Below are 25464 nucleotides of genomic sequence, written 5' to 3'. Positions count from 1 at the left end.
ATTTTTATTCTTGATTTTTTTCTCTTTGGTATCATTTTAAAATCACATTTAGAACTGATGTTTTATTGGCAGATCAAACATGGAGCCAATAATAGTTATGACTTTGATTCAGTAAGTAAGTCAGATCAAAGAGACCAACTCAGCTGAGACAGCTGGTGACACAGTGAATGGAGAATGGATCACTACTGTAAGTAGTCATCCACCCACCAGTACACCCACTATGCTGAGACAGTACAGTTAATAGCGTCTTATAAAGCTTCTGAAAAAGACGTCTGAAAAGGTGTTATGAAAGCTTCACCTACACATAATGGAAGAAAATAATTCATGAAAGGCAAAGAATTCACTCAAAATATGTGCAGCCTCCAGATACAGTGCTTGGCATTCAGTGAGTCTGAGGCTAAGTCTTACTTAAAGAGTCGAAATCACTTATAAAACACAAGAAGAAAAGCTCAAGCAAACTTCTGCTACCAAACCGAGCCTTCCAAATCAGGTTATGGCTTGAGAAAAGAACTCCCTTTTACCTTGCTTATGAATGAAGGAGATGTAAGAGCTGTGCTGATAAAGGCCATTGGTATAGACAAGATAGAGTTAGAACAGGTAGTTACAATTCAGCATGGGCTCCTTCTCAGTGTTTAAAAGATGCAGGGATTGGGCTCTGCAAAATTCTTGAAAAATGTAACACGGAGCGAGGCTGGAATGGGATTTTAATGCAAATAGTTGAGCGTATATTCACTTTTAAAATAATAGAATATCTGTGCTTCCAAAAAGACAATTTTTTCCCCCTGTTGAGCTGTTTTTTTTCCCCTCTCACCATCTTTCTAAAAAAAGGAACTGAATAAGTGCAACCTAGGGACACAAAAGGGTTTAACAAAGATGCAATGTGCTGGGCTTAGGCAACTGAGCCAATATTTGAGCTCGAACACAAACAAAAAGTGAAAACATAAAGGCTATTTAACCTCCTGTGGTGTCTTTCCTGTAGGTCTGTTTGTTCATAACAATGTCCGAAACAACATAATCCTACACCAACCCGTAAATACACAGTTTACTCCACACAGTTTAACATTATGAGTCAAGATGAACTACTTTTTTTTCCTTAGGAGGATACATGTCACAATGGATATTCAGCATGCACTATCAGGCAAACACGGGCCTTTAGATGCTAATTGTCCTTGCTTGTTGAGATGCTCCAAATAGCAATGATCTGGTGAATGAAGAGATCTCCTTTGGTTTGTGAAATCTGACACCAAAACAAATACCGCAACAAAGCTTCGCCTTTCTTTCTTTTTAAACCTGAATGGATTTATGCATTTGAACATTTTCAGATTGACCTAAAATGTAAAATTAATATCACAGACTGCTGTATTCTTTTATGTAACCAGTGTTTGGATAGGCCTATTAGTGTGTGTACGTGTCTGTGCACTATGTTATATGCCTCAACCACCTTCAGGGACACTGGGGGTCCCCAGTAAAAGTGAAAAGTTTAGGGACCCTTGATCTAGCTGAAGGTTTTCAGTTATAAACATTAGAAAGTCAATATTTTCTGCCAAATGAGTTAAACAAATCAATGTTAGAGAGTTTTTAAAGGCACTAATGAGACAATAGCTCACATAAAAGCCCTTGCATTTGCAGTATGTTTGGTACTATTCAAAATCATAAATGGTATCCATTACCCACCACCGCTTGGTCCATACAGAGTCAAAGGGCAAGCAGTTATCTGAGTGTTTTTTTTTTTTTTTTTTTTTTAATTATAAGTCAATGGTTAAAATGGTTGAATGAGTAAGTGAAATCCAGAGTTAATAACACTGCTAACACATCAGAAGGGATGTCTGAATCTTTGCTGTGAAATGTCAAAAATATACCCGCATTACCATGTATTGCTACAGTACAGGTACCGCCAAAGATGAAAACACTTAAATCTACAAAATTCTTCTACAAAGTATTTACAATTCTTACTTTGAGGGCCTGCCCAAAAATATGGTGCAGGTGATTTTAATACATTTATAAGACTTCTTCACAGTACTGTGCGGGAGTTTTTAAGATTGACTTGGACTGACATCACTCTCCCTTCACCGTCATTACACAGAAATTACACATTAATCTATTGCTACTTATTAGTACAAGGGGTTAAGTTTCATCAGTAACTAAACAACATGCACATACATCTTGAGGTGTATCGCAGACATATAATAAACCAGAATAAGTGAAAACCCTTATGTCAGTGTTCGGAGACTTTATAAGGAAGGCTTGTCCTACTCAGCAAGATAATGTAACAAACTATTTTTACTTGTGGAAGAACAGTTGAATGCAATAAAAAACTAAGTTTGGCCAAAAACTGGTCTAATGCACACACTGTATATGCTGGACTTTGTGGAAGGCATGCTGAACATTTCTGTGCATGTTTGCAACTCTAACTTTTATGTGTCCATCACACCAGCGGATTTGAAAATAAATGCATCCCCAAATTAGAGGCGACATAAAAAATGAAAGGGTTTGCAGATTTTTTTACTTCACAGAGATGAGACAAATCAAAAGCTACAAGATGAGCATTTCATGCATCATCACTGGAGTGTGTTTGGAGTGTGTTTGGAGTGGAATGTCTGTATATATTTTTGTATTGTCTTTAACAGATACAATGTGCACTATTTGTAAGAGGTAACACATGGACACACCCTGCAAGAAATATACACATTTAAATATTTAAACCCATAGTATGCCTTCAAATAGAGACAGCATTGCATTATTGAGGTGCAAGATATTAAACAGCCACCCAGACAGGATATTATGCGTGACCTCTGCTTCTACAGTGCACACATTGTAGTTGGAGGAAAAGAAAAAGATTGCTTTGCTCTGTTGCATTGCCCTGGCGGGGTGCTTTAATGATGGAACACAACAATTTAATCTGAGAGTACAAATAGAGCATGGCATAAAAACAAACAGAAACCTACGAAAGATTACTTTACACACCTACTCTCGCCCTCCATTTATTTCATCTTAATCATCTTCCTCTGATCCCTTAGTGAGCTCTGCCCCTAGCATGCCTTGGCACCACTTCAGGATGGTTTTATTAAATCTCCCTCCCCTATCTTTGGCTCAGAACACATGGCATGTTTTCATCTCTTCCACCTATATGTGCTATGTTGCAAAGAGATGAGCCATAGGAGGGACCCGAAGAATGAATGGCCTCAACTAATAATGGATGTTAGGATATCATCTCAAGTTATCCTTGATGTTCTTACTCAGTTTACTCATGGCAGGTAATTAAGGAAACATGTCAATGGAATGTTTTATTTTTGTGTCCCTCATTTGTTCCCTCTATTTCATTTCGATACCATGGTGCAGAATTGGCCAAGTTAGTTATTTAACCCATGAGCCCTAAAGCCTGGGGGAGCTCACAGATTATGCAGAAGAACTGTGCAGTAAAGAAGCATTTTTTTGTGTCGAAGGAGTAAATGAGGAGGCCATATGTGCATTTATTTCTGCACATAGAGTGCATCCCCCTCTTTTACATTTATTGTGGTATGTGTGTTTCTGTGTGTTTGTATTACCATACATACTGTATACTGTTGGGGATGCAACAATTCTCAATATGAAATTGAACTGTTTGGTACGGCATCCATGGTTCAATATTCATTTGTGAACTGCGGTATTTCGCGTTCAACTAACTGGCATTGAATTTCTCTCAAAATTGGTCCATGCGCCGGGATAGGGAAACTCCTCCCTGCTAGTCAATATCCAATCACTATGTGCTAAGTTGGGCGGACAACACTGGTGTCAGATAACACACATTACTTTTACATGGCGAGGGGTGAGGAGAGGTAGCAGTATGAGAAAGCACCGCCGTCTTTCAGATCAGTGGTGTGGGGACATTTCCGTTTCAGCGTTGAGTGTAATGACAAGGAAGAGACAACGGTAAACAAAGAAAAGACTGCCTGTTAACTTTTTTTACACATGCCTTTCATGCAACTCTAGAATGCAAAAATACTTGTATTTATTTTGGAGTGCATTGACTTAAAATGTGTTTCTTTAAAAAACACATTTTCAGTTTTCACATGTCCATTGGGGTGGAGAGAACCATTTAAATGTAAGTTTTGAAGGATGACTGTCTTCCTATTGTACACCAGGTGAATATGTCACCACTAAAACGCTACCTTCTTTCACTGAGACTATACTGTACACCAATAATGTGTATACACGGTGAAGTTGTTTTGCTTAAAAGTAAAATAAAGAAATAGTTTGCTTGCTGTTCCTGTAAAATGTGCCTAACACTGCTAAGCATGGAAGAAGCTACCAAAAAACAACAACAGTCCAACAGCCTGGTCCACCAGAACTGAACCAAAAACCCTTAACAAAATAAAAAAGGTTTGTGTGCATAGTTATTTTTATGTGTGTGTACAGTATGTCCTTGCATGCACTCAATATGTTATGGGTGTAAATCCATTTCACCTGCATTGTATCCCCCCCCCACACACACACACACTCTTGATAGAGCACCCCAATCTGCAGACTACAGATAAAACGTTCCCCGACAGCCAAACACTCAAATGCCCTTTAGTCTTTCCAGAGTGATTCAGTGCATATGTTTTTCTATTCCTTGTGACGCTGATAAAATTAGGTCACCATAAAAAGGAACAACTTTACCTTTAAGAAATATCTTCTTTTTTTATTTGATTTATTTTTTCCAACAAAATATTCATCTGGTTTAAAATGAGCAGCAAATGACTAAGAGGTTAAACATGGTGACATATATGGTAATGTGTATTAGTGTCACAAGGGAGGGAAGAAAAACAACATTTATGAGCCAGGCTGTTATTAATATATGTATATTTGGCACACATTGTCTGGCATTTTGATATTTTGCTAGTGAAATACAGAGTTCAATAATTTAGAACATAAAGAGATCCCCAACTAAACACACTGCAAAGTTCAGCTTTTTGTCCCTTACCATATAATGGTAGGGGAAACACTGTGAGTACACACAAACCCTTACATACAGCCAGGTATGTAGTTAATCTTACGGCAAGCTAGGATAACATCAGTCACGGGATGCAGTGTAACGGAGGGTTAGCGTTCTGTGGTTAACTATGACAATTGGGGACAGGTTGATAGTGAGGACTCTTGGATGGTGAAATAGTGGCATCATGATATCAGACTCAACAGTTACTGGTGGGACAGTAGAGAGAGGATCTTTACACATAGGAGTGGATGAATAAGCCATCAAGCCAGGAAGCAGAGCCACTGGTCTGAGATAATGTTGCCTTGTCATGGTAAATCTCTGACGCACACATGTGCACGCAGGGATGCGCACACACAGGCTGACAGAGGCACACAAATTCATATCAACATCACATCTCAAACTGTGCAGCAGAACTGGGTCAATGTGTGATTCTCTTACTGAGTGTACAAAGTTTTTGAGATAACAAGGAGCACAAAATGGAACTACATTGTGTGAGACTGAGAGGGCTTGAAATTGAACACAAAGGTTTCAGGAGGGCTGAAAATGCAAGAGGAAAACCAGGGGAGTGCCACTAATTTGGAAAACATCGGCTTTTACATTTATTCTTTATGTGCATCAGTATACACTTCGGTATAGGTTGCATTCACATATTAGTCCAACTCACTGTCCCATTAAGACAACAACATTTTCTTCTCTGCAAGGATGAAGGAGGCTCACCTCCCTTTCTAGAGATAATAATCTTTTCTCCCATGTGTATACACAGCATGCATTATTGAGAGGCCTCTGCAGCGCTGACATCCTTCCAGCTCCTGTAGCACACTGGTTGTGCTGCTCGTCCCAGTCCCTATTTAAACTATGCTAGATTTAGAATGTGCGTGCCTGCAAAACAAGCCAAACTCCACACTGAAGGCAGAAACAGGTACCACCCCTCTCAAGTAATTCAGTCCCAAAAATGTCAACAGAGCTTGCAAAGAGGTTTGGGGAAAACCAGCAAATGTGCACAAATGGGCTTCTCACATAAGGTTGAGGTAAGGTGCAACAAAATACACAACAAATGACAATTCATTGATCAATCTGAAATCCAAAAAACACTTACATCACTTGTTACATTGCTATAAACAGATCTTATACATAAATACAAACCTTGCACCATTATGTCAGTACATATTATGAACTGTATGCACTTGTGTTTGAAACCCACCAACTCTTTTGATAGTAGTTAGCTTTTGCAATGCAAAGAAAACGCCTCTGACTTAGTATGGCTTTATGATGCATCGTCTGGCCAAGATATGTGAGCATTTCTAAGGTACAGTAGCTCCTTCATTCTGTGTGAGTAATGGCCATGAGGGAATCAGGCAAAGAGTCCAAGTCCATATAACACACAACCAGAGAGAGATTTACTACAGGCTGTGAGCTGGTACCAGGGCAAAGGCAGCGTGGAGGTCACTGTTCATAGTCCTATTTGTGACAGTACATTCAGTGTGAAGGAGGGTTAACGGTGAGTGCAGGTATAAAGAGTATGTCTTTCATCATTAATGAAATGAGGATGAAGGGCAAATCCACTTGGTGCTAACCTGAATCAAAGATTACATGAAATGAGACAAGTGTCTTGTAGTGTAGTAGTACAAAGGCGTTTCTATTCATTTGCTTGTAAAAAGAGAGAATACTTGAATACTTGGGCCTAAGCAGGACGTACGAAGAGTTTAAGGCTCAATAAGAGGTTATTCAGAAATACCCTACGGATTTGTGTAGGTCCACAATCAATAAGTGTAACTGACCTGTTGAGTAAAAAAAGTGTTTCTAACATTTGTGCATTAGGAATCAACCTATCTATATTTGAAAATATTTGGTATTTTATTGTCCTGCTTTGGTTTAACTTTCTATTTTTACTGCATACAGCACCTGGAGCTGGTCTGAATGGTGCTCTATAAACTTGCCAAGTGATTTTAGATACTGAAATTCACATCTTCTTAACCCCCCTTGGAGGTATTTAGAAACTTGACTGACTGGGTTTATTCTCTTGACATTGTGTCCAACAAAATCGAGCAACTACTTTTCGTTTCTGATAAATGTACTATTCACTACTAGCCAAGCTCCAAATGAAATGGTTAGTGACTTAGTTTTCATCATAACCAAGCACTCATGATTTATGTCAGATATTTCTTTGTTAATTGAGCCCCAAAAGAGAGCAAAAAGGGAAGCAAACATTGGACATTCATTTCTGGACAGAAACACAACCCTCAATGCTTATCTTTCTAACCTAACTGAATAATGAGATGGTCAAATTGATATGTTCTATACAGCTTGTTCTTCTCTATCTCTATGTGGACATAAAACATGAACACCGCCAATAAATCCCTAAACATACAGTAGAATCCAGAAACGTACAAGCTCATCGCTGCATTTTAAACATTGGAAGCGTTGCAGCTCTCAAGTCTCAAGCAAGTAACAACCAAGTTGAAACAAGCACACTGTTGCGAAAATGTTGTATCCGGGTTCTTTGAGGCATAACCTGAGGCAGGAGAACACTGGGGACAAAAAGGCTGTGATGCAAGTATTTCTTCAAAACAAACGCAAAGCACACAGGCGGAGTGATGCAGCCATACACACAGCATACCGATAAGAATATTCTCAATATCATGAAAGCATCTCTAAAACCTAAACTCAGATGACGCAGTGACCTTTGCTGTTAACTGAGTTGCTCTTAGATTCCAAGTACGTATTTCATGTTGTGACTCAACACACGGATACTTTCCAAAAAGTAATTATACATTCCTTCTCTTTTAATTGTGTTTGCAATTCTTTTCATTTCTCACAAATTCAAAAAGAGTTTCTCCTTTAAATAAAACATTTAACATGTAGCTTCTTTCAGGAAAACTTGGGTTGACCGTTTGTTATTCAAACAAATCATTAAAAATTCCCTTTAAGTCAGATTTTTGCTCTCGATTAATAAAGGTCCAGACTTCAAAAGAAACCTTCAAGTGTTGTAAGTTTGTGTCCATGTTTTATACATGCACGCTTGTCTGAGCTGCTTCTGTTTGCTATGCCGGCGAGTGTGAGCAGCTCAGGTTGCTTTTTGAAGGAAAGGTAGGATTCTCTCATCATCATTTCAATGGCTGCTGCCTGGTGCATTGAGACAGATCTGCACATAGGTCTTACTTCATGCATCCACCACACCTTAATCATCCGACGTGACACTGTCAGGAACCTTCAACAAAGTGACCCAAATCAAAGTCTTTGTGCTGTACAGAAAACAAAAACAGTTCGTGACCAACATTCCAACCAAGCACACATCAAAGGCAGCATGAGGCTTGAGAGAGGACCGGCAATGCACAGGATATTTATGGGAAGAAGGGATGAGCTCTGAGGTGGACGGCCCTATAGCAGGCTGAACTTTACTGAAGGGCCAAAGTCAAAGCAAAAGTCACATACACACACAGGCACTGGTCAAATACCAATTTCCTCTCTACATATGCTCAGCACCAATCCAGAGCTTATGCAGAGGAAGTTGGTCAAAGTCATATTGGTTTTGAGATTCACTGAAGGGAATCAATCCCTGCCTTGCTGAGATAAAGTAGTTCCACGTTCCCTCTGCTGAGCGAAGTCGACTCAAATTAACAGACTTTCTGCAACAACTCACCAGGAGGAGATTAAACATTGTATTAAAACGAAGCATCTCTTCCTTAACGTGCAGAATGAAGTCTATGTCGGAGCTGCAGCATGGGCGCTGCTTGGGCAGCAGAACTAATTTGAATTGTGAATCATATAGGCTCATTCACAGGTCAAACAGCCCCCACTGAATCAAGCATCCCCATGAAAAAGCTGCTCATCTTTGAAATGTTTCCTCACTGGATGAATCAACAAGCAAACAGCATATCGAATCAAGAGAGTTTTCTCGGCGTGTCGGCACGTGTTACACATGCATCACCGGCGGTGCAGTGTAACACATCATGTCTGCTTGTGTTGAGAAGATTTGAAATATGGAGCCTGACATTGTTAAGCATAGTGCGGTTTCCTCCCATTGATTCTGTCATACGTGAATCATCTTTAGTAAATATTTACACATTGAGTAGCTTGCCAAATTTTGTGTAACAATAAAAAACACTGGAGCAGGGGTTCCCTTTCTGCCGGTGGTACAGGAGCTGACAGAAGTGAAGATATTTTTTATCTTAGCTTATTTAGTGAGACACCTAAAAGGTCCAACTACCCATTAAATTACAAGGACAAAAGCAGCTATTGGAGTCACAAAAAAAGTTTTGCAAGAATGTTTTTCTGCTTTTCCATCACTACAAACTTTCCATTTTATCTTAATATCCCTTTAGGAGTCGTGACACCCCCTGCTAAGAATCACTGCAACATTACACATAGGACTTTAATATGTCAAAGTTGAGAGTGCAAGAGTAACAGTGAGAAAGACAAAGACAGCAAAAGCAACGTCTGAATAGTGAAGTCGCTGCTGATATTTCAGAACAGAGATTCTTGTTGTTATTCTATTTTTATTTTGATTCTTGTTGAGATTCTATTTATGTTATTAAAGAGCCTAGTGGCAGAATTGTAAGTATCATGTAGGGACTTCATGTTATCCTCAGGAATAAAAAAAATATATATATATCACACGACCAAACAACAAAATGAACCAGAAACACAACACTGCAGTTTGACTACAAGGGACTAAAATGACATGTCTGCGCTTTTCAACGCCTACATAAAGTAGTGCATGTGCACACACACAAATATATGCAAACACACAGCGGGGGGGCTGTAATCTCTCTTCTTCTCACTGCAGCTCATATAGTGAATCGCGCAAGATACAATTATACGCAGTGACCTGGGATCACCTACAGGAAATGAAAAAGCATAACAAAAGGGAGTAGAAAAAGAAGAAAAGAGAGAGAGAGAGAGAGAAAGAGAGAAAGAGGGAGACGGGGTTGCCAGAGGGGAATATTTTGAGCATGAAGGAAGAAGGAAATTCAGCTTGACAATACCAACATGAGAGGCAGAGACAAATTTCTGTTCAACAGTTTACAGGTGGAGGAAAAACATCCTGGCTTTTTGGATCACATGCAGTAAGACATTGTGCATTTTTAATTGAACTCTGACTGCTGCAGACACAAGGAAGAGGTGTGGAGCAAGGTGGGTATGGTATTTCTGCAAACATCCAAAGACCCTTGCAAATTTCGCTGTGCATAGCATACGCAGCCTATACAGAACAGACTTCTGTGTTCTTTCCCAGGAACCTTGTCTGCATAGAAATATGCCTCACCTTCACTATTTCCACTGTAGTGTTTGCGAGACAGTCAGTTTCTCGGTTCAGATTGCTAGGTGTGATCGCTTAGCCTAGTAATCATTTTGAAGGTACAAGCATGCAAGCAGTCAAGCAACCAGTGGAGCCAAGATTATTCAGCGATATCTCTGCAGTCTGAAAATGGCAACATACAAGCTGATGAAATATGAAAATATGTGTTGCTTAGTAGTCCTCTATTGAGAAACATTGAATGATTCATCTTAAAATGCAGCAGTTACAGCAGGCCAGCAAGTGCAAAAGTTACCTTGTTGTTTGAACTGAACCCTGCTTTTATTTTGAAGTGAAGTAAGGTAGATCGAAGGGGCGACATTGGAAAAATAAGCTTGTTACGGATACAAAACTAAATAAAAACAGGAAGCTTATCCACGGTGCGCCTAAAGGAGCGACGTCCTTAATAAATCTTTATTTACGGCTGACAACCTTTATATATATATATATATATATATATATATATATATATATGGGGCTATATGGATAGATGGATCGATGGATAGATAGATAGTAGTCATAAGTCCACTCTGTGCAAGTAAAGCCAAAACATTCCCAAAGTTAGCTTTTTTCTAATGTGTCAACAAAGATCATGTAACAGCCTGAATGAGCTAAATTTAGGACACATCAGTATTGACCTTTATACAGCAGGCTTACATAGGGATACTTTTAAAAGCTTTCTTTTTTTCATTTGTTCTCTATAATGTTGAATATTTGTCTCCAGGTGTATCCTAAAATAGAATTAAAATGCCCTAAAATAAGAACATTTTCAGCTAATGATTTATTTGAGACACAGTGTGTCTTTTCATTTTATTAATTTAACTAGAGAAGACAGCTATTCCCACCCCCATTTACCATAAAAAACAACAAAAAAGATCAGAGTGTTATATATTCCCACAAGCTAACACAACATCTCTAGAACAAACAACGCTGGCAGCGACCACAATCTTACTGAGGCTGCTGTTGCAGCATCTGTGAGGAGGTTCCTTTTCCCAACTCATCTCAGTTTGATGTTTGACTGGTTCTGTCAGCTGTTGTGTTAAGAGGCAAAATTCTTGTACTCTCAAGTCCCAATTTTATTTAGCCTGGAGGAGCACAGAGAGCAATGAACTGAGTGTGACAGGAACATGTTCTTACCTGAGACTCAAGGTCAGTCGTTCATCTTTGGCCCTCAGCAGATCACTGACTGAAAAAGTGGCACTACCCAGGAAGTTGCTCTGCAGAAACAAATGGAAATGAAAAAAAGCACAGCAGGTTACTATAGGGCAAAAGACAACCAATCAGCAACTGTTTCCTTCCTGTGATTTTCAATAGGGGTGATATGAAGAGTTAAGTGTGAGACTCTGAGCTCTGAGATCTAAGAAAGCATAAAAAAAAAAGTGTGATCTTGTTGACACTATGCACAGAGACCTTCAGCCTCCACTTTCTCAGCGCTATGACAACAAGTGTTTTCTGCAGGCATGTCAGCACACGAGAAGTGGGTCATATAGAATGAGGACTAGGGGACGAGGCCGTCAATAACAAAGAGAGATGATCTACATTGGTAGAAAACACACACACACACACACGTTCAATAAAAGAATAAATAACATCAAATCCAAACACACATAGAGAGCAAGTCTTGAACCTGAAAGTAACAACATCAGCATGTGCTGCTGAAGGGGAGGGTTAAGACCGTGCCAATGACACAGAGGCTAATGTAAACAAAGCTTAAACCTAGGTAATTAACAGGTACAAAGGAGATTCCTAATACTTCACAATTCTGGGTAAAAAGATTAAAGCCTCCTCACTTTCATCTTTGAAATATTGAAACACTACACTTTTAAGTGTCTCCTTTTAATTTTAAGGCATCTTCTACAGCGCCTGAGATGGGCCTTCAAACACTCAGGTGACAGTGAGAAATAAGACAACCTGTGTGTTGCCCTGGTCTGCTCTTTTAGAAAGCTGTCACAGGCTGGCTTCTGAAGATAAAACAGGATTGTCTCTTTCCTTTAATGGTCTCAAAGGAGTTTCACAAACGGTAACCAAACACAGCAAAGCCCATTATGTTTTTACTAGATACATAAACAGTTGTAATGGTGGAAAAAAACAAACAATGATTTGATTCCTCACATGAGTACTGCCCCCGAAACGGACCTTTCTAATCAGATTAGGAATGATGGCATTGGGTCATGTCTGGGACGACAAGTAACAACCAGATGCAATTTCTGAGCAATTACTGTGTTAATGCCGCATGCTGAAAGATGGAGCTCTGTTGCTTATGCTGCATCTTAAAAGTTAGATAAGTAATGTATGCAAGATGTGGAATATATATTTCATTTCATTTTCAGTTTTTTTTTTTTTTCAAACATGTTTTAAAAATAGAATAAAAACATACAGTAAAAACAAAGCAAACAGCAAGCAAAGTATACTTTCTGTAGTGGCTCGATTATTTTTCCTTAACCAGTCCATGTTCGAAAAAGGGTGTAGGATGAAGTTAAATGACTTATCCAGTCCTACCCCTTTTATCTTTTTATCTTAATAAATTAATCCAAGACTAAGCTTTAAAAAATAAAGTAGAATAATACAGATAACGAAGTAACAAAAGCAACAGATATAATGTTTTACACACATTAATTGGTAGACGGTACAGAACTTACAACTGATAGATTCAATTTTTCCCATTGACTGTTCAATTTTATATTTGTATAATATGTTATTCTTGAAAATGTGTTAAAAGTGTCCTCGTGTTTTACATGTTTTCATTTCATCACTGCAGCTGTTCCATAAATTAACACCCTTTGTTGTAATACAGTGTAGTTTCATGTTGGTCTTTACTGCTGTTTTTTTTTAAACATAAATATTCCTCTGAGATTGTGTTTACTGTCCCTCTGCTGAAAAAACTTTTGGATACTGTTCGGTATCTGATCATTTTTAACTTTGTACATGATTTGAGTGGTTTTAAAGTCGACCAAGTCCTTGAGTTTCAGTGTTTTCAATTTGATGAAGAGTGGGTTGGTTGGTTCTCTGTACTTGGAGTTATAATTCTTATGGCTCTTTTCTGGAGAATGAAGACTGGTTCTGTATTTGTTTTGTACATGTTCCCACACACTTCCACACAGTAACTAATATATGGGAGTATTAGGGAGCAGTACAGCATGTTAAGTGACTGTTGATTTAACAGCCCTTTCACTTTAAATAAAATTGCAGTACATTTCGATATTTTTCCCTTAAGGTATTGTATGTGTGATTTCCAGGATCATCCAAGAAATTTTATTTCAGCCACTCTTTCAATTTCCACATCATTAATCATAAGTTTCTTGGTCAAGCCAGTTGATCGGTTCCCAAAGATTATAAATTTGGTTTTACTTAAGTTCAATGTTAGTTTATTTGAGTCAAACCAACTCTTCAGTTTCTTTAATTCATTTCCCACTGTATCCAAAAGTTTTTCCAGATTGTCCCCACAGCATAATAAGTTTGTGTCATCTGCAAATAAAATAGTTTTTAAAATACAGGAGACTTCACATATTGTCTCCTTCTTCTGTTATTGATGTACAGAAGAAATAATAATGGCCCCAACACTGAACCTTTGGGAACGCCACACTTCAACTTCATCTGTTCTGACTGAACCAGATTGATTTGAACATAAGGATATCTGTTGTCTAAGTAACTGCTGAGCCAAGTGAGTGCAATTCCTTTGATTTCTGTAGTTTTATTTGTAATAAGTTATGGTCAACAGTGTCAAATGCTTTTTGAAGATCCAGGAAAACTCCTACGGCATAATCTTTGTTTTCGACGGCTGTTGTGATCGCTTCATTCAGTACGTTTTTTATATTATTCTATATAAAGTAAAAGCAGGAGCTAAACTGCTAATGCTGTGTTTGAAGTTTATTTAAATGCTACATTCATACCAATAATTCAACATTTATTAATTGATTAATCTGTGGACCATCTCCTCTTTTAAAACATAATCATTTTTATATGTAAGACATAGGGTTTCCCAATTCAGGGGCTGCAGCCTTCTGAGTACGCATTTGAAGTCTTATGGCACCACATAAGCGGTGCATCGAAAGCTGTCCCATTTGGAAGGCTCCTTCGCAGGCAGCTGACAAATGCATCCTTCTTTTAGAGCTAAAGAAGGATCCATCATGGTGCATCCTTCAGCTGCATCCTTCATGGCCAACAATCATTGGGTGCCATTTTTGTTCATTTTTTTGTAAACCTTTACTGAAAATCAGAGTCTTTCATTGCAATTATGAATTGGTATATAGCATACCACCATAGACTATGCGGGAGGAAATGAAGGTATACAAATAAGATAAACTGAAAGCAAAATAAGTCAGAAGTCTGCTGAGGTTGCTAGGTGACAGGTGCAGTGTTTATAAACGACAGGGTGAGGGCGGGGACAGCTGGTGACGCGTACAGGGAATCCTCCATAGAGCAAGCTGTCTCATTTCAGTTTGGCCAGAGGGGTTCACACGTGCTAAGAAGGCTAGGTCTGCCCTATGTCCTTTGAAGGATGCTATCCCTGAATTGGGACACAGCTTTAGTGTCAACACTAAAAAAAAAAACACACAAAGTGATGGATCACATAATGACTTCCCTCTAATCTAGAATGCTGTCTTGAAATTCCTCCGTTTATCAGAGAAGCAGTCCAAACCCAAAAGCATTCAGCTTACTTTAATGAATCACAAAAAAAGCAACACATTATGTTTCTGTTCTGGATCCAGATAATCTTTTGAACTCTACCTACAACACATACTGACTTATTTGAAATAAATTAACAGTTCCCAAAGTCACTTTTCTCCATCAAGTCATCAGTCATACAACGACAAATCTACATGACTCATTTACGTTAGTTTCTTAGTCAGCATGCCTTTAAAATCGATTCATTAAGGATTGATTCATAAATTAATTTCCCAGCATCAAAGCAGCCCATGACCCTATTTTACCTGGCTGATTCCATGCAGTGATCTATGCAATATTGGAAATACTGGAAAAGAGACACTGGGAAAATTCCAGGATCAGTATCATCAGAATATCAGAGAGAGAGAGGTCAGATATGTTGATCTAGCAAAGCATCACAAAGGGTATTTAACAGTCCAATAAAGCTTAGGTCACATGACAACCATGTTCAGAGGGCATGACTGATTAGATGGAGCACCCCGAAACACAGCGAGGCTTACAGTTCACATGACTGCTCTGTTCTCCATTATAAAGCCATCTCAGCCATGACTCATTGATTTTTAGATTTATAAGATTAGAAAGGGTTTCCAGCCTAAAGTATTTTGCCAAATGTTCTCAGTTATATATATATATCAATACCATCATGTTGTTTTTCTTCACCTTTTTTTTGTTTGGTTATCAGGCTCCACTTTTACCTCTGATCTTGGTTCCTCCCCTTCCCGTATGCACTTGGTCGCTTTTTCCTTCCCTTTCTTCAGGTCTCTCTGCAGTCTGTTATATCAGATTTTAAAAAAAGGGCATCCTGTCTACTGACCTTTTCTCTCAATCATTTCCTCCCCAAGCATTCTCCTGCAACCCCATAAGAGTCTTGCATATGCTTAGGGTGAAACACTGCCCACAACTCATTCTTCTTCGTATGCCCACTCACAAGTAAGCAAACACTGAGACATACGCATGCATGCACACGTAGAGAGAAAGAGGAAGAGACCAAGATAAAAGGTCAGTCAACAGTGCTAAGAAAAAAAAACATAAAACACAGAATACACAAGGAAGGTTTAAAAAACCATCTCAAATTTCCAAAGAAAAAACACACCACCCAGAGCTTATATTCAAGTTTGTGCAGCAAAGTGCCATGTCTTTATAAATTAAACAGAGCCCGGACCCCCAGTGGGAACCAGTTAATATGCACAGCGTCATATTCTTCAGCACTGAAATCATATCCTCGCCAGTTCTAGTTTGCCCTGATAACCCAGAGCACGAGGCACAGAAGGCCATTACACACCGTGGAGGAACATTATATCCCCATGTAGCCATTACTCGCGGGCCGATACAGAACGTCTGGTAAATGGTCTTAGAATTCCATTCCTTAGCATCTTTTTATGGCCCCTCACGATGAAGGCTTTAAAAGTAATGAAGCTCCCGAGACCGTCTTCTTACGCAAGATCAAAGTGGTTGTATGGCAGAAAATGAGAGAAAGATGGGGAGGAAAGAGGAGGAGTGGAGTGAGAAAAGAAGACAAATCATGCTCCTCCAGGATCATGGAGGATTGATTATGATGGTCTCGCTCTCTTCCCTTCTTGCTCTTGCTTTTTTTTTTTTTTTTTTTTTCCTCTATCTGTCTTCACGCCTTCTCCTGCTCACTCCTTTTGAGTCGTTTCTATTGACCAAGCTGGTTTGCGACCTGCAGTAGAAACTTTTGATCTATGATCTCCTTTGCTAGTTTTTCCAAAAGAAGTGTCAGCTACTTGCCGGAGAGACATTCAACACTCAGCTCAGAGATTAATGATGCATTCCTTAAAAAAATACAGAAAAGTCTTCCAGACAAAAAAAAAGACAAACAAAGTGCGAAAGATCAAACATAGCCAGAAATTGAAAGACACTTGTGCGGGAGCATGTACGGCTGACAGAGTGCACATCTGCAGGCAACCCTCGACACTTGTCTGTGGACCTCTGAAGGCCAACGTGTCTGCCCATCACTTGGAAGAGGTAAACGGTCCATCTCAAGGTGTACATCTATTGATTTCCTCCAAGCCCTGAGTGACAGAGTGACACACACACACACACACGGACACACACTAACTCTCTATCAATCATTGCCCTTTCTCCCTCTCTGTCTCTAACTCACACACAAGCACACAGACTGCAGAGAACACCTGAAGGAGAGGACATTCATTGACATGCTACGCCAACAATCCACATTTCATAGAAATGGCAGAAGTGACAGTTCAGGCACTGGCTGGGTAAAAAGCTTTTGGCAAACATACAGATACATACCATGGAAGTCAATTATTTCTACATGAATACACGGCTTCTTTAGTCCAAATAGGGCCTCACAAAGCGGCCTAATTAAGTCATTAGAGATGCCATGACATGCCATTTATACTGCCATGCTAATATGTGCCCTCAGGTGGAAAAAAAGAAGGCTGCAATAAGTTTAAATTGACACATATGGATTGAATGGCACACACACACACACACACACGCACACACACGCACACACACGCACACACACGCACACACGCACACACACACACACACACACACACACACGGAAGTCCACTTACATTTATGTTGCATACAGTCTCTGCAGCAGCAAGCCAGTACACCAATATGAGAGAGCGAGAGAGAGAGAGAGAGAGAGAGAGAGAGAGAGATCTACAGAAATGAGGAGACAGAATGAGAGAGAGTAAAAAAGAAGATTACGAGAGGAGAAGAGATGTTATGTCTCTTTTTTTCCTCCTAATGAGCTCCAGGATGTCTTCCTACATGTCCTCCTCAAGTCCCCAGTTAGAGTAACTCCATTTACATTCGCTCTTTAGATAGCAGCAGGCACCCCGGCTCTTACATACATAGTAAACACGCAAACACATGAAGCACACACTGCAGCCTCTGCTGTGACTGAGAACTGGCACGAGTGAGCTACTGGCGCTACCGCTGTTGCTGCTGTGGCTGGCTTGACAGTAAGAGAGAGATCAGCGAGAGAGGAAAAGAGAGCGAGAGAGAGAGAGAGGAGGGGGAGGAGGAAGCCACAAGAGGGGAGGGAGTCGGCAAATACAAGCAGTTGAGGTGGAGAGTGAAGGGGGGGGGGGAGGGGGAGAAGGAGGAGGAGGGTGGAACGACGTAGAAGAGGAAGAGACTGAGAGGAAGGAAAAGGAACAATTAACGGCCAGAGAACTTAGACAGCAGCACAGAAAAAGGGAGAGAGACACCGGGAACTGTAAGAGAGAAAGAAAGAGAGAGAGAGGGAAGGGAGGGGAGAGACGAAAAGAGACAGAGTTGTGTGTCACACCATGGCTGCAGCCTGTGACTCAGATGGCCAACAGGAAAAGCAACACATGTTATGGCTACTTGGATTAACATGAATTCTGAACACACGGTGCAATGTATATGTGTGGGAGTGTGTTTGTATACAACACGGAGAAACACTTTAAAATACATATTGACTTGCTGTAGGATGACATAAGAGGCTTGTTGAAATGCTCTTGATACAGTCAAACTCTCTTCTATATTTACACACTAATGCATATACTAGAGAGAGAGAGAGAGAGAGAGAATCCATTTACAGACATGGAGACAATAAGGAACAAACCCCCACATGGACACCAAGCCTTGGTTTAAACTATCTGGGCCTAAACCAGAGATTAAGCAGGGTTTAATTTACCCATGCTGACACAGGGGGAGATGAGTAATTCTGCCAGAACAAAGGACACACTCCACACAAGCCCTTATCACCCCAAGCAGGTACACAAGCAAACACAATGAGACACGTAGACAAACACTTAAAGCACAAACATGCATGCTTAACACCCTACCAGACAGCTGACATTTGTAAGCACACGCAATAAAAAGTGTCATGTAACTGTATCAGTACGTGAAGCACTGGAGGTCATGGTGATGAGTCGGCCACTTTACTTAATATTGGGGGTGGGATGTGGGATGTGGGAGTGTGGCTGGAAACATTGGATTTTTTTGTTGCTGCCTTTATTACTTGGGGGCAAAGTGGAAGCCTAAAACAGATTTATAACTGCTTAAAATTACCCATGATGCCTCTAGAGTAAGTCTGCAAACAAACTTCTCTAACAATGCAAAAGTATCTCTGTGCATCTCCACTGTTAGCATTCCATTGTCTTTTCCTTGTTTTTAGGATTCATTTATTTTTAGCTTTTCTTTGAAAATGGATAGAGAAGAAACCCAGAAGGAGAGAAAGGAGCCACAGGTTGGAGGAATATAATTTATATGGTACATGGGGGCACAGGCCTAACCGCCAGGTCACCTGCACCCCTAACAGTACCAATCCATTTTCTACATCTTTTGTTGGTTACTGCTCAGTCACTGATGTTTGGTCTATTTTGTGTCCCAAAAAGCTTGTCCAAAATCAATTTGTTTTAAATGTTACTGAAACAAAAATGTGTGCTGTGTAACCACGCTCACAGAAAATCCGAGATCAAAGCTTGTTAGAAACATGAATCAGGCTAGCTGAAAATGAACATTTTTAATGCCATACTTAACTTTGAAGTTGCAAATGCTTGACACACTTAAGGGCCTTCAAACTGTGAGTTCCTGAAAAGCACACTGAGACTGGCATATTGCTTTTACATTCAACAGCACAAGCTACCGACCACAGTGGAAATCTTTGAGGCTTCTTCCTGTTGAGCAAAAGCCTGAGTACTTCCTAATTCCTTCCTTTTTTGTATTATTTAACCGGCACTCACAGCTGGTTGAATATGATTCTCTGCACTTGCACGCACACATACACACATTATTCATAGAATTGTATGAATCTGTTGGCAGCAGTTGTGTTTATCAGAAATATAGATCATCAGACAACTGGCAGCTGATGATTTCAAACACACAGAACCATCAGACCCTCGACAACCAGTCACCTCCAAACCCAGACAAGCACAGACAAATCAGGTTGTTGTGTTTTCCCGGGTGAGCTGGTGTTCTCATTCTCAGCTGCTTACCCTCCACAGTGTCCTCCAATCCCTCCCCGTCTTATTCTTGTCATGGTTCTCTACCTTGACCTCAATCCCCTGTTTTTTGATCGGTTGAAGGAAAAAGGAAAAGTTTGCAGACAAAGAGACAGAGATGTATTCTGACCTGAGTTCAACCTCTATTGCCCTATGTCTTCTTTACTAAAAAGCTTACATGAAAGAGATGGCCAAAAAGCACTGACCTGGTCTCTTACTTTAACAAAGACAAAGCATTTTCAGCCCATCAGCGGTATTATAAAAAGTTCCTTCTTTCCTGAAGTAATTTCTGGAAAAGGAAGAGATGCTTTCATGTACAAATGGTGCATTATGGACTTGATTGTAGCCTTAATGTTGCTAGGCTATCCCATTTGTTTTTGTCTCTCTATAGCCTGTCTGTGAGACGTATTCAGCCTCACAAGCAACCCTGCTTTCATGGAAGTATTTCTTGTTTTAGGATGTTAAAAGAAAATGTTTCAGAAGAAAAAAATATCTTCTCTTTGGACTAAAACTATGTTTGGGAAAATTTTCTATTTGGAAAAGTCTCACTGTGTTTGAAGTCTATCTCTTTCAATATTCTCTTTCAAAGCAGATAGTGGAAATGCGGTATCTTACCGCCAGGATGGTCTTTTATTGGTGAAAATACATCAGGTTCTTCTAACACATTACAAGAAAATAGTTTTCCATTTGATATAAGCAAAACAAGTTTTAGATGCTGTGAACTTCTTATGTTACTTAATATGCTTGTCCTAAGGCAGTATGTGTGTGCGCTCCAAGCAATGTGAGGCAAACTTATCTGAGTGTAATTAAACTAATTTATACTTAAATAGAAAATACTTTGATGTGTTCCCCTAGTGCTTTATTTGGCAATTACATGCCTTATTAATAATCATTTGTACCATTTTTTGTCTCCCTGTGAATAACTTTTGAAATGAATCAAAGGCAACAAACACGCCTACTGTAAGACAATCACCATGACTCTTCTTGCAAACATGAGACTGAAACAGCAGAAATGAATGCCTTCTGGGTCTGCTTTTGATAAAGCAAAAGCTTAACCTTAATCTTTTTTTTTTCAACTCAAGTGAGATTATTGGGTGTAAAATCATAGAAGTGAGCTCTTAATTGGCACAGCTTTCCATGACTTAACTTGGAGCTCACATAATCCTCTGATAATTCTTATCTTCCTTTTGAGTCAGACACGTGCAAGTTAGCATGTGAACACATCGAGGGTTCAAGAAAAATCCATATCTAAACTGACTGATGAAGAGGAATATAATGGAACAACAACAGGGCATGCATTACTGTGCCTTGATTAGAGGCTGAATCAATATTTTAATATCTGTGTGATGCTGGAATCAGAGCTACAGCGGTGCTGTTTTGTCAATAGTTGATGCTTTTGCTTTAATTAGTCAGTTGTTTGAGGAAAATGGCTGGCTGTGATGGAATACGAACTACAATAACAAACAAACGCAATCATTATCCAAGCCCAATGTGCTGTATTTGATGGTGTTGCACTGACTGAATATCAATTCTATGTATTTTTTGGGTGCCTGGAGATTTTTCCCCTGCATGAATTTCACAGTCTCTCTACTGTGCTATTTTTTACACCATTGTGTATCTGCAGTTTGCCAAAACTGGGTATTTTGTCCTCTGAGGCTGTGAAATGTGCTTTTCAATCAGATATAGTCACAATTCATGTGTGCTAGTACAGACACATCGACAAAATCATGCAAATGTCTTGAACTAGAGGAGATAAAAAGACAACATGCATGCAGCTCTCTGTCAGTGTGCTACTACTGGTGGCAATGTCTGGTAGTAGAAGGTGAAAATACATCTTCTCCAATGTGATACTCCTGCTTCTCAGAATAGTTCAAAGTGACACACTCTCTGTGTCTAAAACTTCACATTTTTACACGACACTCAAAGACTTCATAAACTCTCAAAAGAAGCTGGACTTTTTCAGCCTAAGAGGAAGATACTCACTGGAAGCTGACTGCTGCGAGATGAAGGAAATTCCTTTAATGATTCCTCCTCCTGCAGCACAGTAAGTACAGGGAAATCTATAGAGCCACGTATGATAAACGTTGCAGAGCAGTAGACAAGCTAATATCCCTCTTTCCCAGAAAAAAAAAAAAACAGTTTAAGGTTCCTCAGTATCTGCGAGTCTGTCACAAAGGAAGATGAGAGTCGGAAAAAACTGTGCTACAGGCTCAGTGTTAATACCTGCTCTCATACATTCTTCAGCTTGTCAATGCATGCCCCCAAACAAGAAGCCGTCCCTACCAGTCTGTTAGTTTTTAAAAATCTCACTCCCTCTATCGCTGCTTGTGTTTATTCAGCCACATTTTGGCTGCATCTTTCTTGGTTTTGGCCAACTATCAGACAACCACAGTTTGTCTGAGAGAACTCTCCAAGTACTACAGAAGGCTGCTAAAATGATAAGGATGTGCTTGAGTAAATGGGAAATCAGATACCTGAGTCTATGTCTATCCATCTTGCAGACAAAGCTGCAGGTAGGAGGAAAAAGAAAACCAAAGTTTTGGCACATGCAGCCTGCCCTTGGTTCACTGTGCCTTCCCCCTACACTCTCTTATTTGGTCCATAAACTTTAACGGCTAACCTCACTGCAGAGGAGGTGATAAAAATCAAGGCTCCTTCACTCACAGTCTGTAAACATGACTTGGTTGCAGGTCCAAAGACTGAGCGGGCCCATTCAGATTCCTTCTATTGACACGAGTGCTGTATTGAAATTACAGCACAGCAAAGTCACGGCTGTTTTGAGAGAGTTGCATTTTATTTTTTTAAATCGACCCCTTTTTAAGTTTCTGTCAGCAAAACAAAAAAGATCCATATGATCATACAGTTAAAATGTGCTTTGTACTGCATGCTGCTATCAAGCAAGGCTTGCCCCTAATTATCCCCTTAAGACTCTCAGGCCGAGTAAACCGTTAACAACTATGTGTTACGTTTGCTGGACTGAATGAATACAGCGACTGTTAATGCAACCTTAACATAATATCTCAAGACTGTTCCCTATTAGTTTCTTAGCTGGCTTATTAGCGTGTATTAGCCTCTCTTAAGGTTATTGAATAACCTAAATTAAACCACTCAGCAATCTCCAAATTAAGGTTCAGAGCACCGAAAAAGAAAAGGGAAAATGTTAAACACTGAGGTTGTTCTGGCAAGTTTGGTATCAAACAATGTAACGCAATTAACTTTTTTGAGTGGCACATGGTCACATGTCAATTAACTTATGAACTTATTATCATGATGATGATTGAGATGATAGTAATGATGATGATGATGATATCTAATTATTAGAATTATTATCATCATCATTTACTTTTAGCATTCTTGTTAGCAGGCAGCTTGTCTTGTGTTTGTGCTATATAATGCATTATAGGTTTATTATCATTGTTTATTATTATTCTATACTGCAGCAAAATGTGACTTTGAATCTTTACATTCTGTGACTGTGAATCATTCCATTTTATGATGCCCCCAAAATATTTATTTATGCAGTTCAATCAATATCCTTACTTTGGGACGAACTGTCAACAATTGGTTAAACTTGATGTAAGGCTTGAGTCAATGGCCATTCAACTACAACGAGTAGCAGATGGAGGGGCTGTGGTTAGCAACTTCCCCTTCTGTGACTCTACGGCTAAAGTTCAAGCACACACATTCTGCAATGGCACAAAGTAGCACACAGTGTGAGCGGAGGATGCACTTTATCAATTTATCATCCGCAAGCATGTTGCAAAGTGTTACATCCTGTTTGTCAAATCGTCTCAGCTATCTTGCTTGTGGCGTTGTATGAAGTTGTTAGTGGTTGGCAGCAGGAAAAACATTCATCAGACAAACTACAGCTTTGTGCACAGCAGTGGTACAACACTGCTCGGTGTTGTAATGTCTTTATACATATCAGGGAGGAGAAAACAGGGAATGTGCCATGCTCTTATGCAACATTAGAAAGCTGCTAGCTAACCCCCAGGCCTGTGAGGCTACAGGCTATGCTGGGTCTCTTCCCCTACTTTGCTTACTTTCTCTGTCTCTCTCTTCCACACACACACACACACACACACAAACACATGCACGGTAATAGTACTCTAATATGCTAGCTCATGCCTGAAGTGGTTGATAGCTCTCCTCTTCAAAGAGTGGGGCTATAGGGGCTGTGAAAGTAAACAGCTCGGATCAAACCAACTCTCAGCTCCCTTTGAAGAGTGGGAGACAATTACGGAGATCAATGGTGCAGCCCAGAGGTGGTTAACAGCCGAGGCAGGCAGACAGACAGGGATTGATGCCCCGTAATATCTCGGAGAGAGTCTGCTCCTCAATGACTTTTACTGTACAGCTGAATCTGCTGAGCACTGCAGCCATGTGGGACATACATGTCGGCTCACAAAGAGCACTGGCGAGGCTACGCACCTGGGAGCGTTTTTGTAAGACATTTACATCCTAATCGTGTGGACTTTCAACAATACTTTCACAAGTTAGAGTAGAGGGATGGTATCGAATCTCTGTGTAGGTGGACATTTATTCCAGCGCCTTTTCTCCAAAGGCTGCTAGTGATGTAGTCCCAGTTATTACTTTCACTTTAGATAAATACTACAGAGAAGAAAGTGTTTTTTTTGAAAATATTTTAACTTGATCTCTGTGCATCTTCAAATGTGTTACTTTCACTAAGGTTGACATCCTTTGCACAGTGATACATACGCAACCCCCCACTGAAAAGCCACAGGACCCAGTGTCAGGTGTGACTGTGTATGTGTAGCTCATGGTGCAAGAGGTGAGCCGCAAACAGGATCTGAGAAAGCTCTGTCAGGACGCTGGATCTTATGATGAAAAAAGCTCTTGTCCCTTTTTTTTTACAGTTGGATAACTTAAAGCCGAATCCATACAGAGGCTTCGGTCTCAGTAAGCTCAAACCACTTTGACTTTCAGAACAACAAGATGCAGGAAGGAGTTGGAGAAGTGCAACAGCCGCTGGCTATTTTTGTTCTTTCCAACAATGCAGACATATTAGTTGCCTAAATGACATATTTGCCAGTTGATGTGGAACAACATCAACAAAAGAGCCTTTTGAACTAAATATACTGCTTCTGTGAAAGTAGAATTTGTCCTTGGTGGCTAGGAGGTAGCAGATGGTTAGATTCACAATGTTTTGTTGTTGTTGTGTACACTCATGAATAGCGCATAAGATTCTTCAAAAAAAGAGATATGAAAAAAACAAATAAAATTGTATTTCCTGGGGAGGGGAAAAAAGGCCTCTTTGAGATGTTTAAAAGGAGTCCCTCCCTCTTTTGGTGTGCAAAGGGGAAGCAATGTCGGCTGTTTTCTAATTATCATATCATTCCATCTGCACTAACAGAACAAAACAACAAAGCAGCGACAGCTACCCCTTCTGCCCCACACTCATTTGCTTCTGAGTCCTCCTGGGTGAGAGAGGAGGAGAAAAGCTACGTGACATTATTATAATCAACAAACTACTGTATGAAGGAAAACGGCTATTCCGGCAGTGATATATTTCATGTTTACACACACAGGAGGGGAAAGTTATGAATTACTGTCATCAAACT

General features: G+C 39.8%; 1 protein-coding gene across 8 annotated transcripts in view; it reads right to left on the bottom strand.

The window, feature by feature from the left end:
* Positions 1–25464, bottom strand: part of inpp4b (inositol polyphosphate-4-phosphatase type II B) — a 137307-nt gene that overhangs the window by 73664 nt on the left and 38179 nt on the right. For 4 of the 8 annotated variants that reach the window (XM_065957099.1, XM_029276189.2, XM_065957100.1 and 1 more), the window contains one exon: positions 11385–11464. In XM_065957099.1, coding sequence (XP_065813171.1) covers positions 11385–11464 — 80 coding nt within the window. Of the gene's footprint in view, positions 1–11384; positions 11465–15607; positions 15630–17476; positions 17874–21865; positions 22028–25464 lie in introns of those variants that run through there. The other 4 variants (XM_065957109.1, XM_065957104.1, XM_065957115.1 and 1 more) reach the window with 4 other exon arrangements.

This window comes from Labrus bergylta, chromosome 1, assembly GCF_963930695.1.
Source record: "Labrus bergylta chromosome 1, fLabBer1.1, whole genome shotgun sequence".
Taxonomy (NCBI): domain Eukaryota; kingdom Metazoa; phylum Chordata; class Actinopteri; order Labriformes; family Labridae; genus Labrus; species Labrus bergylta.
This window is presented reverse-complemented; position numbering and strand designations above follow the sequence as displayed.